Source organism: Cyprinodon variegatus, unplaced genomic scaffold, assembly GCF_000732505.1.
Source record: "Cyprinodon variegatus isolate N-32 unplaced genomic scaffold, C_variegatus-1.0 Scaffold19, whole genome shotgun sequence".
Lineage (NCBI taxonomy): Eukaryota > Metazoa > Chordata > Actinopteri > Cyprinodontiformes > Cyprinodontidae > Cyprinodon > Cyprinodon variegatus.
Window position 1 is genome coordinate 337,902 of NW_015150472.1, and position 17,559 is coordinate 355,460.

The 17,559-nt window shown below is 38.1% G+C and overlaps 2 protein-coding genes across 4 annotated transcripts in view; one reads left to right on the plus strand and one right to left on the minus strand.

Moving 5' to 3' along the window:
- Window positions 1–4,390, plus strand: part of srpx2 (sushi-repeat containing protein, X-linked 2) — a 17,923-nt gene extending 13,533 nt beyond the window's left edge. The window contains exons 5-10 of the mRNA XM_015388716.1: window positions 21–144; window positions 223–344; window positions 438–617; window positions 850–983; window positions 1,062–1,183; window positions 3,752–4,390. Coding sequence (XP_015244202.1) covers window positions 21–144; window positions 223–344; window positions 438–617; window positions 850–983; window positions 1,062–1,183; window positions 3,752–3,932 — 863 coding nt within the window. The 3' untranslated portion in view covers window positions 3,933–4,390. The remainder of the gene's footprint in view (window positions 1–20; window positions 145–222; window positions 345–437; window positions 618–849; window positions 984–1,061; window positions 1,184–3,751) is intronic.
- Window positions 4,391–4,643: 253 nt separating this feature from the next.
- sytl4 (synaptotagmin like 4) lies at window positions 4,644–15,583 on the minus strand. 3 transcript variants are annotated; one of them, XM_015388698.1, is made up of 18 exons: window positions 15,477–15,583; window positions 15,332–15,378; window positions 14,221–14,420; window positions 13,640–13,855; window positions 12,345–12,454; window positions 12,163–12,271; window positions 11,886–12,053; window positions 11,227–11,335; window positions 11,043–11,133; window positions 10,869–10,963; window positions 9,530–9,622; window positions 9,036–9,202; window positions 8,601–8,703; window positions 8,075–8,236; window positions 5,854–5,959; window positions 5,663–5,771; window positions 5,378–5,586; window positions 4,644–5,106 (listed from the first exon to the last, which is right to left on the minus strand). In XM_015388698.1, exons 3-18 carry the CDS (start codon window positions 14,337–14,339, stop codon window positions 4,958–4,960), a joined length of 2,115 nt encoding a protein of 704 aa, XP_015244184.1. In that variant the 5' UTR covers window positions 14,340–14,420; window positions 15,332–15,378; window positions 15,477–15,583; the 3' UTR covers window positions 4,644–4,957. The 3 variants fall into 3 exon arrangements, with proteins under 3 accessions (XP_015244184.1, XP_015244175.1, XP_015244192.1); XM_015388689.1 differs by lacking the exon at window positions 15,477–15,583 and having other exon boundaries at window positions 15,332–15,470; XM_015388706.1 differs by lacking the exons at window positions 11,886–12,053; window positions 15,477–15,583 and having other exon boundaries at window positions 15,332–15,470.
- Window positions 15,584–17,559: the final 1,976 nt, after the last annotated feature.

A 17,559-nucleotide genomic window follows, 5' to 3' on the forward strand; every position in this document is an offset into this window, starting at 1 on the left:
TTATCAATAATATACAACAGATACTGATCCTCCAAAGATCAAGTGTCCCCCATCCAGACTGAAGGTGGCTGATCCAGGAAAGCTCACAGCCAAAGTGAGCTGGGACCCCCCAGTCGCCACAGACACTGCAGACAAATTCCTTAAGTAAGTGGATTTTCTATTGCCTGCTTCTTTTTGACTTTTTAAACAGATATCCGAGCTTTTCGTCTTTCTGCCGCACAGCGTGGTGTTGGTGGACCAGCAGCCTGACACGGAATTTAAAGAGGGACTCCATATCATCAGATACAAGGTGTACGATCAAGCCAGGAACAGAGCTGCCTGCAAGTTTATTGTACGTGTTGAGGGTAAGCAGCGAAGCAGAGGAGTTTCTTAACTCATAAAGAGCCTTTAGCTACGACATCAGAAGCTGAGACAGACGTGTTCCCACTGTGTCTCAGTGAGGAGGTGTCCAGTGCTACCTCCGCCTCTGCACGGTTACCTCAGTTGCTCCTCTGATGGGAATAACTACGGTGCAGCTTGTGAATATCTCTGCGATGGAGGATATGAGCGCAGGGGGATGTCTAGCCGTGTCTGCCAGTTCAACCGCAGCTGGAGCGGAGACCCTGCTGAGTGTGTCCGTGAGTAGGCCTCCTGAGTCACACAAACCACACACCACCATGTACAGAGGTAAAAGGTGGGGGTGTCTTGCTAAATTCTTAAAAAATCGAGTTAGAAAGGATAATGATGTTTTTGATTATAAAATTCAGTTTTTTCTCTTTTTCTACTAATTTAACTTTTTTGGTTGGTAGACTTGTGAAAGGAAAAGTGTATGTATGTTCAGAAGGTTGTAACTTACCATTTATTTTAAAGCGATGGAGTTTAAGTTCAGCGTGAAGACAGCATCAGCTCTCCTGGATCAGTTCTATGAAAGGAGGAGGGTGTTGATCATATCTGCGCCCAACATATCCGACCTGGACTACCAGTTGCAGAACGTCATGATACAAGTGAGGAGACATCGCTTGGCTTCATGGTTCTTTCTAGTGTTTTATAGCAGTTTAATGTACAGTTCTCCTCTTTTCCAGAAAGCTGATTGTGGATTGGACCTTCGACATGTCACAGTGATCGAACTCCTAGACTCCCCGCCTCGTGAGACGGGGCGCATCAAAGAAAACCTGCTGCAACCTGAAGTCATCGAGGGTTTGAGGTAAGACTGGTGTGTGGTTCGTTGTGTCAGAAAAAATGTCAATAAAAATGAAATTAGAAAAAAAAGGATCTAGAGACATTTTTTTATCACATTTGATAAGCATTTTCTATTCACCCCTTTTAAAAATTCCTTTTTCATTACAAAGAAACATTTTAAAAGACATGTTTTGTTCTCCTGATTATTAAAAACATTCATTTTGCAAAAAAAGTAACCAAACATACAAACACCAATTCTTCTTAAAACACACACATCCGCAGATTTCTTTCCAACAACTATGTAAGATGAGAGTGGAGCCCCTCTCAATTTTTCCAGAGTGGAAAATCTCTCGGCATTCAGTCATTACCCTCTCTTGAATCCAACAGCTCCGAGGTCTGAATTCTGGAAGAGTTTTTGTAAGTTAGGAGTCATAAAAGAGCCAATATTTTATTGCCAAAAGTATTCACTCACCTGAATCTATGTTATATTACCAGTTCAAAGTGAGCTTGGTCCACTGTTTGTTACAGTAACTGCTTAAAATGTCCAGAAGTTGTAGGAGCATGTTTGTGAGAATTGTTGCCCATAAGTGTATTTGTGACACACTGCTGTTAGATGAGAAGGCCTGACTCTTCACACTGGAAAAAATGGAAATGTAGATAAGGTAACGGAGACATTTTGCCTATGAAACAAGACAATTTAGACTTAAAATAAGAAAACACAATTGGATTGTCTTATTTCAAGTGCATATTATCTAATTATCGTATTTTAAGATTAAAAACACTAATTCCATTGGCAAACTATCTAATTTACCTACTCAAATTACGGGTAAATACACTTAATTTAAGATTTTTTTTACTAGAACGTTTCCCCAGTGCTCTCAAGTCATCCTAAAGATAGTTCTCCATGCCACTCTGTCATCCATGTTTGTTTTTTTTTATGGACGGCACAGTGAATCCAGTAGAAATTTTTATTGCCTACCAGGAGTGGGTGACAATAGTTGAATAAACTTATGGCTCTCAAAATGGTATCGGTGCCCTATTTGTTGGTACTCGCCGATACCGATACCACCATTTTCGGGCAGTATCGGGGCCCCGTCCGATACTGGTATCGGTATTGGTGCAACACTACTAAAAACCCATTGGCCAAAAAACCTGTTACAATCTGGAAACAATTGGCTTATAGTGGCAGTGGGAGCAGCTCACTGAGACACGTCTACCCGGGTCAAACTACTCGGCAAGCGACTCACATTAAAATCGCCTTGGCTCTGATCGGCATGCAGTGGGAACACCAAACCCAGGTTGACTCGCTAAATTACGTAACACCATTGAGTGCAACGTCAGACGTCAGCAGACCGTGCCAGTCACGTAACTCCATAAGTTTTCATGGCCTACAGTCAATCCCTTTCCCTTTATAAGGATACCACTAATGGTTGGCAGTGAATTATCTAGAAGTGGGATACTTGGCACCCTATTAAAGAAACAGACTGAATTTCACAGAGCTCCTGAAAGTGACCCATTCTTTTACTAACGTTTAAAGATACAGCCTGTGTGCCTAAGTGCTTGATTTTATACATACGTGGCCATGGAAGTGATTAGATAACCTGATTTCAAATATTTGCATAGATGAATGAATAACATTGTGTTTTAAATAGGAATCATCAATAAGAGGTTATAGGTCATTAGACTTGTTGAAAAAACAAAGCAGATACAATTCTTATTAATTAGAATATCAAGCTATTTTAAAGGAAGGACTTTTGGCCTGTATGGGATATTATCAAGGCATGGAGAGAAAACTCTAAGGATCTCTTGAATCTGGTATGGAGGCCAACTCTGGGGTGGGATAATGACTAGGATCCCTACAGAGCATGTAGTGAGGGTGCCTGGGATGCTTTTAAAGGTTATCTGGACCTTTTATACCCACAATGAAGCTTGGTCTCTGCCGGGCTGTCCATTGTCACTCATTTGTGGCCCCAATTTTGTTAAAAATGAAGAAAATATACTGCACTCCTAATGGAATAAATGTTTATTCTTAAAAGTAAAAAAAGCTGTATTTTATTTATGCCCTAGGCAGAGTTATATTTAAAACAATCTTTACATTTCCAAAGATAAGTGGAACGCAATGGTTGGTTTTCTATACACAGAGCTGAATAATACATATTCCTTTTTAACCTATATAAACAGAATGTTACTGGAGATGAACCTCAGACATCTAGAGAAGGTTTTTAAATTATAATATTGCAAACCATAAACCTTAGTACCACCCCAGCTAAGAGGTTCTATGTTGTTCTTATCAAACTGAAAAGCATTTATTAAATATTTTTGCGGCTATCCTGGTAGCAGGGGTGATGCATTTCTTCTTGCAGCCGTTCTATGCACATAAAATAGGTCTAATGACAGCCAATGGGCCTTTTCATTTATATTCAGTCTGAATTAGATGATTTTTATCAGGAGAACCTTTTTAAAGTCATAATAATGGGTACCAAAAGGTGCATTCAGTTTGCAAGATTTAACTTTAGCCTAAAATATGTAGCTTAATTTCTCATATGGTAAAACTGGCCTGTTTTCTAAATGCTTGTATCGTTTCTCTACACAGGCAAGCCTTCAGGATTTCCCGATCCTACTTCAGCATGGTGCTGCTGGATAAGCTCGGTGTTGACAGAGAGCGCTTCATCGTCCCTGTATCGTCAGATGAGCTCTTCTCCTATATAGACAGTTTTCTGCTGGAGGAAGAGGAACGGGAGAAGCTGGAGCTTCACAAGGATTTCTGTGACTAATTTATTAGGGCACTTTGGCTGCCATAGAAACGTTGTCTATCAGTGAGACAAGATATAGAAAGGACAAACAACCTGATTCAGAGTGAGAAAAAAAAAGGAGGGGAGCTCCTCATGTTTAAACAGTTTTATTACACAAGACTTAAGTGCTGGCACTATTTTCTCTATATAAAAATCAGCTGAAGGTAATGAAAGACAGGACCTTCTCTTTACTTAACATGAGCAGACATTTCCACTCTCACTTTTTAGCAAGAAATCTGAAATGTTAAACCTAATGGAGGAATCCTTGCTTCAACGCAACTGACTCAAACATGAACTCATTAGCAGACGTCTGCATAGCCAGGTTAGCCGTGAGATTCATGTGTAAAGGACATAGGATCTAAAAGTTGAAGAATGGCAGCCCTCCATTTAATTTTAAGAACATTACACTGAAGGGGAGAAATCAACAGTTGGAGAGATAAGGACATGTTTGGTTTCACTTTTATTGAGTCAACAGATTATTCAAGGTAACCTTGAGGTCATTGTGACTGATAACACTCAAACCAAAACATTACACTAAAACAGTCTTTTAATTCAAGTTTTATAAATATATCAGTAATGAGTATTGAAGCACAGTGGTGCACATTTAATATAACTGTTTTGATCCTGACATTTTCTATAATACCGGCATATAATGATCCTTTTCCTTCATAGTGTTCATCTGTTAATAATTATAAAGTGGGAAAAAAATGGAAACACTTCCGTGTCTCATTTCAAATGGTTATAAAATATAGTCTGAGATTGAAAAGTGACTTAGTGTGACGCTTTGGTACATTTTTTTAACAGTAACATCCAGTTAGGAGTCAGTGAGCTAACCTTTAACCACTTTTAATCGATGAGCGATCGATTAAAACTGCAACTATCTAATGATACAGACGAGGTTCTGGTCATAAGTTTGGCTTAGAAAATGAATCCATAGATTTGTCTCAGAGGCCAGAAATTCTCATCATATTGCATAGTTTCAGTATCTCAGTTCTGCCCTCATTTATTTATTTATTCTTGGTTTTCCCCATTGTGGAACGCAGTGGAAGAGTGCCCTCTGCCCATGAGTCTGGGTACTGCATCATCTTCTGCCACATGTTGATCTCCTCTCCAACAGACTCCAGTTCCACTTCCTCTTTTCCTATTTTCACAGCGCCTGCAGAGTAAAGATTAGCAGAGCTGTTATGATCCATGCTGGAAGCTTCTTTCAGCTTTACACAAGCAAAAAAAAAAAGAGGGATGCTTTGCAGAAGTGATGATTTTAAGGTAAACTAAGCAAAAAGAATAGGACCAACATTCCCTGCTGTTACCATTATGCTAAAAGTCTTTAAACACTAATTAGTTCTTGCTATATACCATCAAATCATTCTGGTAATGTTCTAGGAATTCCTCTCAGAGTGACAGCAGGTATATATCCTTTTTTATACCTTTTCCTGAGCTAAGGCGGACTCCTCCCAGGAACTCATTGCTCAGCATGGCCTCTCTGTCCCATACAGTGAGCTCCAGGCACATCCCTCTCAGCTGCTCCAGGCTCAGCTCTTTATAAACAAACGTGTGGTTATATTGGGGGTTCAAGTTCTTCTTCACTATGGCAGTCTTCCTCTTTAAGTTCTTTGCTTTAGCTGGGAACAAGTACCTGCAAAGCCACAAATACAAAGTCTGGTAAAAGGAAATTACTTGTTTCCAAACAGTTGTTAGGACGTATTACGTACCCTTTGACAAAGCTGTCCGACATGCCTCCTGGTTTCATAGCCATCAAGTTCTTTGCTTCTTTAATTAAGACATGCAACTCTCCACCTTCCTGAGGAGCAGCTTTTTTCCCTAAGATAAATAAAAAGAAAACAGAGAATTTTAAATTGTCCTGAAACAAGCTGGAACTGAAAGCAGGTTTCTGATACTTTACCCTTGACTTTCTCTGGCGTTGTCTTTTTAGGCATGACATATTTTAGTGAGATCACCAGCTCTCCCCTGGACTGAGCAAAGGCTGAAGCTTGTATGGAAGAGCCCGTCTGTGGAAGAGAAGTCAGACACATTTAGGAATAAATGCAGCTTTAAGTGATTTAACAGCAATACTCAATCTGATCAAGTTTTAGCTATATTTAAGCGGTTTTATTCTGGAATGGCCGAGACCTGAGGACCGAACTATGAGGACTTTCAAGGGTTTCTTTAGATCTGAAGCCTATTTTATAAAAACTGAATTAATCTGTTCCGCAACAGCCAAGTCAAGCCCCACAGGTGTGGCTACATTTAGCCAATTATAAATCTAAGCAAAGGTCTGCAGTTTTCTTCAACAGATCTATGAGGTTGATCACAGATTGATTCAGCAGACAACAGTGAATTGACTAAATGCCTAAAATACATATTTCCAAACAACTTCTCTTAACCAATTCAAGCAGTTACTGGTCATATTTTACAAATGAAGAATTAACAGTGACAGCCATAAGATAACTATTGTTTTAACATTCAGTCTCTTAGTGGTTTGGTGGTGTTGCCCTCAGCGTTGGAGAATATTAATTGAATCCGGGGCTCTTCATGAAAGTCATCAAATATCAAAAGCAGATATGATTTTTTTTTTTTTTGAATGTTAAAACATTCTGGTCTCTTAACTTAATCAAATGGAGCAATTTTAGTAGGGATCCAGTGAGAAACATTTCCTGTTAACAAAATCCCCTTGGTGTGCTCTGCGTGGTCCAGCACAATGATAGCATTAGAGAATCCTGGATCAAAAACTGAAAAAAGTATTCCACCTTTCGCAAAGTTCTTTTTGTGATGTGCAATACTGTAGAATCCCTCCTTGATGTAGTTTATTCTTCTATAGACGTGGGATGTTATGAAGATGTGCTTGTTATCCTTTTATACCAAATACAAACTTCCAATGTGGGAAATAGTACTTTTGCTAAGATCTCCTACTGCATACAAACCCGTAGGAGAATATTTTGTACCCAACACTGATAATCTGTGGAGCATTAACAGCATGGCTATGCTTTGTGTGGTGCTGAATTTCATGACCGAGCTGTGTGAACAGGTAGCAGATATCATTCCCAGAAAAGCAGCAACCTTTATGCAGGTAACCATCAGGAAACATTCAGATTTAGGCATTTTTCCTAATCCTTTCAGCACAGCAGTAATCTATTAAAAGTGTCTGGTTCAAACTTAGAACAGACGGCTTTAAAAACACAATAGTAATTATGTCCGCATAGAAAATTAGAAAGTTTATAATGGTATCGGCTACAATAATAATGTTTAATAATTAAAGTAATTGACTATATAACAGTAATTCTTAGTGGATTTGAATGAAGGCTGATTAAAAAAAATACCACAGTTACTGATAAATCTCACTGGTTTAGGATCAGCATCACCTCCTATTGAGATATATTGAAGGCCTGAAGCCAAAATCTACACGCATGGCGGAGTCATCAACCACAAAACGTTGCCATCCAGGACTCCTCACTCGATAAGTGCTGCACCTGTCTGTGCTTCACCTCTTAGTTTGAAATTTTCCGGATCTGCTTTACTTTCTCCATGTCTTACTTCCTGTGTGGCTCATCTGATTTTAGAGAAAGACTCATTTTGCCCAGTCATTCGTCAAAAATTGACTCAAACGTATGTCTGATTGACAACGGAGGGGAGCTGTCCGCCTTGCTGCAGGGCAGCAGAGTCTGTAGAATTACCACGATGACTAGAAAAGGTCTGTGACGGAGTGGAATGAGGGGTCAGTCATTTTTACAAACAAGATGGGGTTAGGGAACATCTTACCGTAGTGAGAGAGAGAAATTCAGCACCATTCAGAAATCTATAATAACACCTATAAAGATGTATTTGTAATTGGATATTTTTCCAAAGCAGACGTATGTCCAAGGAGTAAGACTGAGTAAACCCAAATGTGAACAAAGGGGGATTAAAATCAAGAATATATTATATTAAGAATATTTTAATTAGTAAAAAAAAAATAAAAAAATTACATATACATATACATACATACATACATATACATATATGTATATATATATATATATATATATATATTCAGGTGCCTATGATACTTTTATAAAGATAAACAGTGTATGTAAAACACAAACAAAAACAAGATGTACTGCCTGGATAGAGTCAATACTTCAGTCTACCTTTCCCATTAGAGCCATCTGTTCCTCACGTCCCGAGTCCAGGTCTCTGCAGTCCAGAGGGACCTCCACCTCTCCCAGAAAGGCGTTACGGCTGAGGCGACCATGATGCCAGACAGATATCAGCAAGGAGCGGGTGACCAGCTGAGAACGGCTGATGGAGTACTAGCAGTACGACAGAGAAGACCCAATGAAAAGGCTAATTTGTCAAGGATCCTCTGGTTGGAGGGGTAATAATAAACCATGGATAAGAACCCTCAATCAAGCTTCTCAGAAACTTCCCTTAAAATTCCAAACTAAGGTAAATTTAACAACTATTTCTATATTCAGCTAATTTCCCTGTAACCAGCTCTGTGTTAAAGCTGCTTCCAGTGTAAGCAGGACCAAAAATCAATATTTGACAATAGCTGTACTTATCTGCAATGTAAATATAGATCCGAGGTCACTGTGGGTGCGGTCATTAGTTGGAAATCTAACACAGAAGTGTTTTTTTTTCCTTTTTCTCTTTAAACTATAAGGTATAGCTAACCTTTATAGTTTCACTGTAGACTGGGTTAAGGTTGTTCTTCTTGATGCTGGTTTTTCTCTTGCTCTGGCGTGATTTGTCAGGGAGCAGGTAACATTTCACATAACTGAAACAAAAACAGAAAAGCAAAGAAGAGGTTTACAGTATGTTTATACGGGACGAAACTGCTGATCTGCTGCATTTCCTGACTCATTGCTGAGGAGACTGCTGATATACAATTTCCCGTGAAGCTGAGCTAATCACCAGTGGGATGCAAGAATAAGCCTGTGTAAACAGAACAGCCCCTTATCTAAACAGATCAAAGCTCTGGAAACATTACAAAGAGCTGTGTGCACATCCCAAATGTGCAAAGACTCCATTAGTTTTGCTGCTGAACAACTTTAGGATCATTTGTGCAGTTATTTTTTCTGTGATGTTACGCAGAGGTTTATAACTCACGGGTTGGAAAGCCGCTGTGTCGTGTCGCCGTAGGCCAGACCATGGCACTGCTTGATGAACACATGAAGGTTCTGAGTGTGATCATCGTATTTCACAGAGAAAACGATGTCACCGCTCACCTCCACCCTGTCAAAGTCTCCGGATTCACTGTAAATACTCATCATGCTCTGCACAGATGTAAAAAATCTTTAATAAATCCTGCATTTAATCCAAATCTATTTTTAAAACATTGACTTTTAGATAATCATCTTACAGTTAATCAAGTCAATAAAAATTTCTTATTCAAATCAAGTTAAAAAATTTAAGCATTAGCTGTTTGCTCTTAAAAGACCTTGTTATAAAACTTGCATGGTCCGACTCTCTTTATCTGTTCAAATCTTTATAACTTGAAACAGGAAATCCTGGGGTTACATATGTATATTAATGTTGCTCAACATCATTAAAGCAAGCAGCTGGTCTGCATGCTGCATAGTAAAATATCAGAGCATTCATACCTGTGAACTCTGCAGACTTGAAGTTCTCGTAGCCATGGACTGTTTATGAAAGCTAACAATACGATCAATATCTTCATCCTCCTCTTCATCGTCCTGTGTAGCCATAAAACATTCATTTACTGAACAGTTAAGAGTAATATTTTAAAAGCAGCTTGTATGATCAGCTTTGAGTGCATGAAACCTCAATTTTGCTTTATATTATTTAGAAGACGTATCAAACCACTACCAGCCGATCCTCACACTATCCACTACATAACTGATTATTGTACAGATTTCTGCACCTGAAATAAAGTAGTAATTTCGTGGGATCCTAAAAGCAAAAACGGCGAGAACCCCACAAGATATGGCTGTGATAAAAGTACAAATTATTCATTTTCCTTTTCAGGGTTCATGGAAAACAGTATTAGAGTATTTGTATTAGAGTATATAACCCTGTACCCACTCCTGAGAGGGAACGCCTACTGAACGTGTGCAAAAGCATGCATGAGTCCATTTCTCATGCGCACTCTGTTTAAAAGTTACTGTTCGCATCACTCAAATAGCATGCCAAACCTTATCTGTTAAGTAGAAACTTTGCAACTGAGGCATCGGTGAGGCGCCTAGACTCTGGTTTCAGTGAACGCCATCACGTGAAAGAATCTCCCAAAAACATTCTGGTCTTGTTTTCCTCTTCTAAGGCCTTTTTTTCCCTTCTCATACACTTCGTAGACCCTCTGCCATTTTGAAAGAATCACAGTGAGAAAGGTGAGTTTCAATGACTTTAAAACTGTAGCTCACCGCACATGTACGCCTGAAAGTGCACATGCACAGAAAAAGATAGCTAAATGGGGACGAGCACGTAGGACGGCCTTACGTAAAAATATCACCAGAATGAGTGACAATAAGGAGGACCACTTATTTAGATGATCCACCCGGAAAAATAACATCTTCCACTACACCTTTAACAATGACCTCCAAGAACACCTGTTTGGACTAAGTATCTGTGGCTGTGAAGAAGAGCAGATTATGTAGCGTCAGGAGCATCACATGAAACATACCCTCAATGTCCAAAAATACAATATTAAAGCCTTTTCACAATCTCTAAAATCTGCTCTTAAACTTACTAGAATCTAGGATATATGCAATTCTTCTTTAGCTTTTTTTACCCACTTGTGCTTTTAGATCCTTAAAAAAGCTAAAAAAGAAAGTATTATTTTAGAGATTTAAGGACTCTACAGAGCTGGCAGTAATCAGGACTGAACCATAACTTTTGTTTATCACAATTAATATAAGAATAGATCCAGGATTGTCTGATGACGTAAAAAGCACTTATATATTATATTAGCTGCACACTACTTACTTGTGCATCTAATCCTGGTACTGAGCGGCTTCGCTTGCCCATTGAGGCCGATGATTCAGCATATCCATCACGCAAGTCAAGTGTTGATAAGCACGCTGTCATAAAATATGATAGCATTCAATAGAAATGTCCAAATGAACAACATCTACTCTAAAGAAAAGTAAGATTAAAAACCTGCAGGTTTTGGGGGTAGTCTGACGCTTTTCTTGAAGAGTCTTTCAGCTTCCAACTCTAAGCTTGTATCGAAGGGTGTCACGACTGCAGCCTCCACAGACAAAAAACAAAGGGGATTATTATAGGGAGAGAAACAAGAAAACAGACAATAGTCTTAAGACAAGAGGAAAGGAAATGTCTTTACAGAGGTGGTGCTTGAGCTGCCGCTTTCAGTGTGAACAACTGCTTTGACTGGGACAGTGAGACTGGAGGCACTAGAAGCTGCTGGGCTGGAGGGAACGGAGCTGTGAGCTCTAGAAGAAAACACATGTATTGGAAGAAATACTCCAAATATTTGGAATTTTATCATGTTCTTTAAGCACATAAAACAATAAGAATTACACCTCCTAATTACCCTTAACTTCAAACCTTGAAGTTTGTGAACTTTAAAATGAATAAATACAATCATGGGCTCTGGACTTGCCTAGACATTGTAGAGCTTCAAAGCTTACTTGTGAAAATGGAAAACAGGCTGCCGTTGAACCAATGAGATCGACATGACATTACATTCTTTACCTTTAATTATTCAATTTAGTTTATTTATATAGCGCCATTTAACATATTTTATCCGTAACATATGATTCCCTGTGGTTTCACACTGCGCAGCAATACTCTTCTGCCATTTATCTTTGAAATACAGCTTCAATCTTTTTATGCTTTCGGAATTTTATCATAAAACCTCAATGTTCTCAGGTATGCAAAACAGTATGAAGTGAATGTAGGTAATAAGATTTCAGGTTTTAGTTTCATCTTCTTACTTTTCATTTATAGGCTGGTCTAAACTGTGTCAAATTGAGAATTTACCTGGGTTGCTCAGGCGTGGCTCGGCCAGATTCAGTCTCAGTTTTACTGCTAATGATACTGATGTTTTCTGCAGACTCTGTGTCACTGTGGGAGGGCTTTGTAGAAACATTATCCTTTGGTTCAACAGATTTCCTTGATGCAATAGATCCTGAATTATCACCTGACCGACTGTCAATGAAAATGTTACAAATAATTGTGAAATATTTTTTGCTGTGTCTACTGAAAGGCCTTACACTAATCCTTAAAAAAAATAAAGACTTAAAGAATGAACACTTACTCTGTGCTAATAGGCTGATTCCTCTGTCTGGGCAGTGGCACTGGTTTGGGAGGGACTGACACTTCAGAACACTTCAGGAGCTTTTCTCCTACCGTTTCACGCTCCTGAACTATAAATGTATAGACAAATGAAAAGATCAGTCACCGACATTGTAGCACGAGTCTACTTCCTGCATTACTAACCTGCTGGTCTCTTTTTCAGGGAGAATCTCACAAGATTGTGTCCAGGATTCATAGAGAATCGATTCACTCTCTGATTGTAGAACCAATCACCCGCCCTTTTCTTTACCTCTCTGGAATTAATTACATAAACATTTATACATGCTTAAACTTTGGGTTATCATAACATTAGATGTACTGATTCTAACAAAGGAATTGATTAACAGAGGTTCAGCTGCACTGCAAGTAGAGAAAAAAAAAAGTAACATATAATTGAATACATGGCAGCAGGAATAAACAATAAACCTTAAATCACTTTTGCTGCGATTAAAAAGGATTAGAAAGGATTTAAATAGTTTTTCGGTCCCCAAACATGATATGAAGTCAGCATTCAACTAAACTTATAATATGAAAAACCCTTTGGTAGCTTCATGAACTCAGACCTAAAGTTTAACATGAGTTTCAAGTCAGCATGGCATCAGGTTAGACCCATCGCTGAAGATCACAGAAAGCCGAATGGATTCTTGGATGTTTTAAAACTGTAGTTTTCGATAATTTCCAGACAGGTATTTGTTTAAAAAAACATCAATAAAAAAGTGGTACCAGCATCCTAAGCATCCTATCACACCCTGCCATGGCTACCCTGTAAAAGAATACATGAGATGGTCTTGGCCTGAAGCACAATTCTGGATCAGGCAGGAACTATTTAGGTTCCCAGAACTAAACAAGAGCCGCAGTTGGTTTCTAAGCTCAAACTGCTGCTTTCTTTAAATAACAGATCTGGAAAATTACAGAAAGGTTAACCTAAATGTTTTAGCTTTTTTTTATTTTTTTAAACACATAAATACACTACAAAACAGATTAATACCCCAGATGATGGATGATTGGCTCCCCCACCCCTTCAGGCATGGTTAATGGTTAGTAAATATTGAAACTGTACTTTCATTTGACCCAGTTAGGTCATAGTGGACCTTAATATTAGTCTTTGTGTAGTTGCTCTACAGTTTAACTTTCCCTGCACTGTGGCTGAGTGATGCCAATGATAAATGGGTAGCTATCATGTTTTCACAAGCCACACTGCATTCCAATACATATTTTTCTCTACAGACAGACGTTCCACGCAGGCGTCTACTTTAAACATTAAATTCACATTACATTTACAGACATTGTAGTGCACACCTATGTAAGGTGGTCCTATTACTGATTTTCTTTCATACCAACTAACAGACAGGATTAAGGTTAATTTATTTTTTAAATAAATTCAGTAACGGATGCAAAAATGCAAGGATAAAGGACAGCATGGACAAAATAGATCTTACGTTTCTTTGGCACACACACTGCAGAGCCAGGATCCACTGGGCAGGGAGGTCTGGCAGTTTTTGCACACATAGTGCTTGCATATTTTACACTGGTTGGGAAAAATGGTTAGACGACTCAGAGGCTCCAGGCATCGGCCACAGCTTCGCTCACTGTACTTTCCACTGCCACGCTTTGCCCCTTTCCGTCTGACTTCTGACAACTCTGCCTTTAGCTTCCTGAGATCAAATAAAAACAAACATAAACAGCTTGGATCCAAATTCCTGCATATCAGAAACTAAGGTTTATTGTGCACCTTGAATAAACTGAACTATCAGGGTTTTAAAAAGCATTACATCCCGGAAATAAAAAAAAGTGTTTTTATAAGCAGGAAAACAAAATGCACAGTTAATCTTCCACATCCAATTTGTGTTGTTGGGAAGGAAATAGAAATAAACTTTTTCCATATTTGAAAGAATGCTTTGTCTTATAAAAGAGGATTGTGAAAAAATTGAATGAATATTTTCTCTACAACGCAAAGACTGAGTTAACACCAGCAACTTTACTGATAAATACTTCCATCTTCATTGATTTCTTTTCTCACTTTACTCGCTGCTCTTCCACCCTCCTCAGCTCCTCATCCCGTCGTAGCACTTCCAGGATTAGCTCCCTTTCCGAATCGGACAGAAATCCCAGGTTGATCATATCTGGAGCCTCCGGCATTGTGTTGTTAACCAAGAAGGGTCAGCTCAGGTGAACTGGCTCGACCTTATGGACTATGGATGGTGCATCAATACACAGACCCTGAGGAAAAGAAACACACAACTTAGTTTCTGCAGTATTTAAAAGAAAGATTGACAGAACCTGTGTAATTTATCTCAGCAGGAAGTAGTTCTTTATTAAAAAAAAACAGAAAAAATGGTTATGGAAGATAACTTCATAACTTTTCAAAATATACAAGTAGTCTCAATAATCTTTGATCTTCCCTAAACTGATTTTCCCATGACAGGCTTTGGTCAGAAAAGGGGGTCAGAGATTAAAATAAATAAAAGGGGGGAAAAAAATTAAGATCCAACAGGCATCTTCTATTTTAGATTAAATGTTTTGACTAGAAAAGGTTAAAACAACATGAACCTGACCATCATGGTGGGTTCCCACCCTTTAAGAACACAGATAGCAGGGTGGAGTTCACCAACTAAACTATTTGTTTAAACTTAACAAAAAATAGCAGCTCCAATTAAACTCTTATGAAATAAAAGGAAACGAGTTTTTATTTTGTCTTCATTTCCAAAAGGTAGACGCCTTTGTTCCTCATACTTTAAATACCAGCAGTTAAACAGTGCCTGAAGAGCAACTTGTGACGCTTTCAGGAACTGCGGATTAAAACTGAAAAATTACCGATAATGTTAATAAACTTTATCGATATTTACTAAGTCGTAAATGTGAGGCCAATACATCTACCGGCTTATATAAATAAACACAAATAAAAACAAATGGAAGTGATTAAACCTTTAAAAACCCTGCAAGTTTAGGATAAACATCTAAAACTCCATGACCTGTTTATGAAGCCCACGGTTAGCGTTAGGTTAGAGTTACAAAAATAACTCTTTAAAAAGATAGCTAGTAGTTTAGAAAACAGAAAAGCAACGAGGTCACAACAAAATGTTCAAACATAACCGTAAAGTTAATTTCATTAGTAAAATAATGTCTCACACCTGTTGGTGAAAGTAGATCAGTCCGCTGTCCGCGCGGGCTCTGGTTGCTAAGGGAGACGGCGACAGGAAATCCAAAAAAACGGCTTTAAATGCAACATAATGAGATTAGCAGTCAGACAGTCCTGCAGCTGCGAGCTTCACTCACCGTTTAACCACCAGTATCCTGACCGCACCTCTACATAATTACTCCTTTCCTTTCCTTTCCTCCCTGCCCTGATCCGCCCGGAAGATGAAGGAGAAGTTTGCGACTCTCAGGTTGGAGCGCCTCTAGGTTTTCCATGACAGGTGCGTTTCTTTTTTTTTGCCCCGTTTACCACAGAAAAAAAGGCTGAATGTGGAAAACTATTTAACCTTTATTTTTTCATGTCACCTCTTAGAGCAGTTCTCCGCTTTTCTCCCAATCACTGAAAGGAAAGTCCCTAAAGCTGGGAACAGTCCTAAAAAGTGGATAATGTTTAAAGTAATTCCAGCAAGAAGTTAAAATCTTCAAAAAATAATTTCAGATTTAGTCAAACTTTCAGATTATCTAAGTCATTTTAACATTAATAAAAACACAAATCAGTTATTTGCAACATGTATAGACAGTAGTCTAACTGGTAAAAAAAAAAGAAGGGGGATGTTTGATTATTATTATTTTCTGGAAGCATACATAGTCTATTAACCTAAAGCAATATGCATGGTCTGGTTGTTTCATGTCAGGTCATTGACCTTCACCAAGGCATCTTACAGTAGAACTGCAGTCAGTCCCTGGACTGGCATGACTGTCACTGCCCCTACATAGTTATGGACTCATTTCCATCTGGGATCAGCTTCATAGTCATGGTAGGACACTTCTTTGATGTTATTTATTTTGCATAGGCTACTTAAGCCCACAGCCCACCGAATGTTGAAAGGGTAATATTATTTGCATTACTGTTAATATATAGTACAAATTTTACACATTCAGTAATAAAATGTCAGAGGGGATGCTATAGGGGGGATGGTCATTTAATAAGGGTGATGATTTTTAAGAAGGGGGGTGCCAGAGAGACTCTCCTGCTGCACATTATATTGCTAATTTTGCACATTTTCTGTCTTAGTCGGTTAAATAACATGCTACTGCCATTTTGCACATCTCAGATGTTGCTATTTTCAAATATCCATTACTGTAAACATGTCCATAGCTGTATATTGGTTGTTTATTCTCCAGGTGCACAGTTTTATATTGTTAAAACACTTTACAGTACAGTATTGTATGTGTTTATTTTTAACTCTTCACTATTGTGTTTATTTTATACACTTTTGTAAGTCCACATTTGTGTGACCATTTTTCTATAATCTTTTTGCTGCTGTAAACGCCAGAATTTCCACATTGTGGGACAATAAATGGATTTTCTATTTTATTCTATTCTATTCTCTCCTTTCTAGAGAGAAGCAAGCAAATCCTAGAGCTGCTCCAGGATTTATTGGAGAAAATGGAGGGTTTGAAAGTATTTTTTATTTTATTTTCTTGAGCTGTTGCAACTTCCCCTCTGATGCAAATATTTAGTTCCCATATACCTAAGTAGATAATGTTGTATAATGAAAGTTTTGATTGATTGTTGTGTTTTTCCAAAATAGTTCTAGAAGTCCAGTTTTCTGATAGCTTGGGTTTTCATAATGAATGCATGCATTAAAAATGGACAAAATTAAAGTTATCAAGCTCACATATTGTTCCATTTTTCAAGAAAAAGTAGCACTACAACTCTTTTGTTTTACTTAAGTAAAAAAGTACTTTTGTAAAATGGTTACCCTGAGTACTGAGTCCTTGTTGGCTCTAAACATCTGATGTAATGATTAAAATGATGTTAACAGACAGTTGTGTGCAAAGGCTGGTATTTGAAATTATAGAATAAAAAACAGAAATAACATGACAAAATAACACATTTGTTCAGAAGTAATACTTTTCCATATGCTTATGTTTCAACATAAACGTAAAAAACTATATTTACTGTTTGTATTGCATATGCTAGGAAAAGAAATTCTAGCAACAAAATGCCTGACCCTTTGCATATAGTTCCAAATTGTAAAAAAATGTACCTTGTATAAAATTTGCTTTGAAATATTAACAGATGGATGGAAGTTCATCATATAGTTAATCATACGGAGGTGGCTTCTCTCTAAATAACAGTAACATGCAAAAAGTGTTGCAACTGATCCCTGTCTCTTGATGAAGTGGGCTTAGAGGTCAAAAATCAAAGCATTATGCT

Coding starts and splice junctions, on each gene's coding strand:
- sytl4 (XM_015388698.1), bottom strand. CDS start 14,339: ATGCCGGAGGCTCCAGATATGATCAACCTGGGATTTCTGTCCGATTCG. Junction 12,054..12,162: donor AATCAGCCTATTAGCACAGA/GTAAGTGTTCAT, acceptor TTTCATTGACAG/TCGGTCAGGTGATAATTCAG. Junction 5,587..5,662: donor TCGGACAGCTTTGTCAAAGG/GTACGTAATACG, acceptor GTGGCTTTGCAG/GTACTTGTTCCCAGCTAAAG.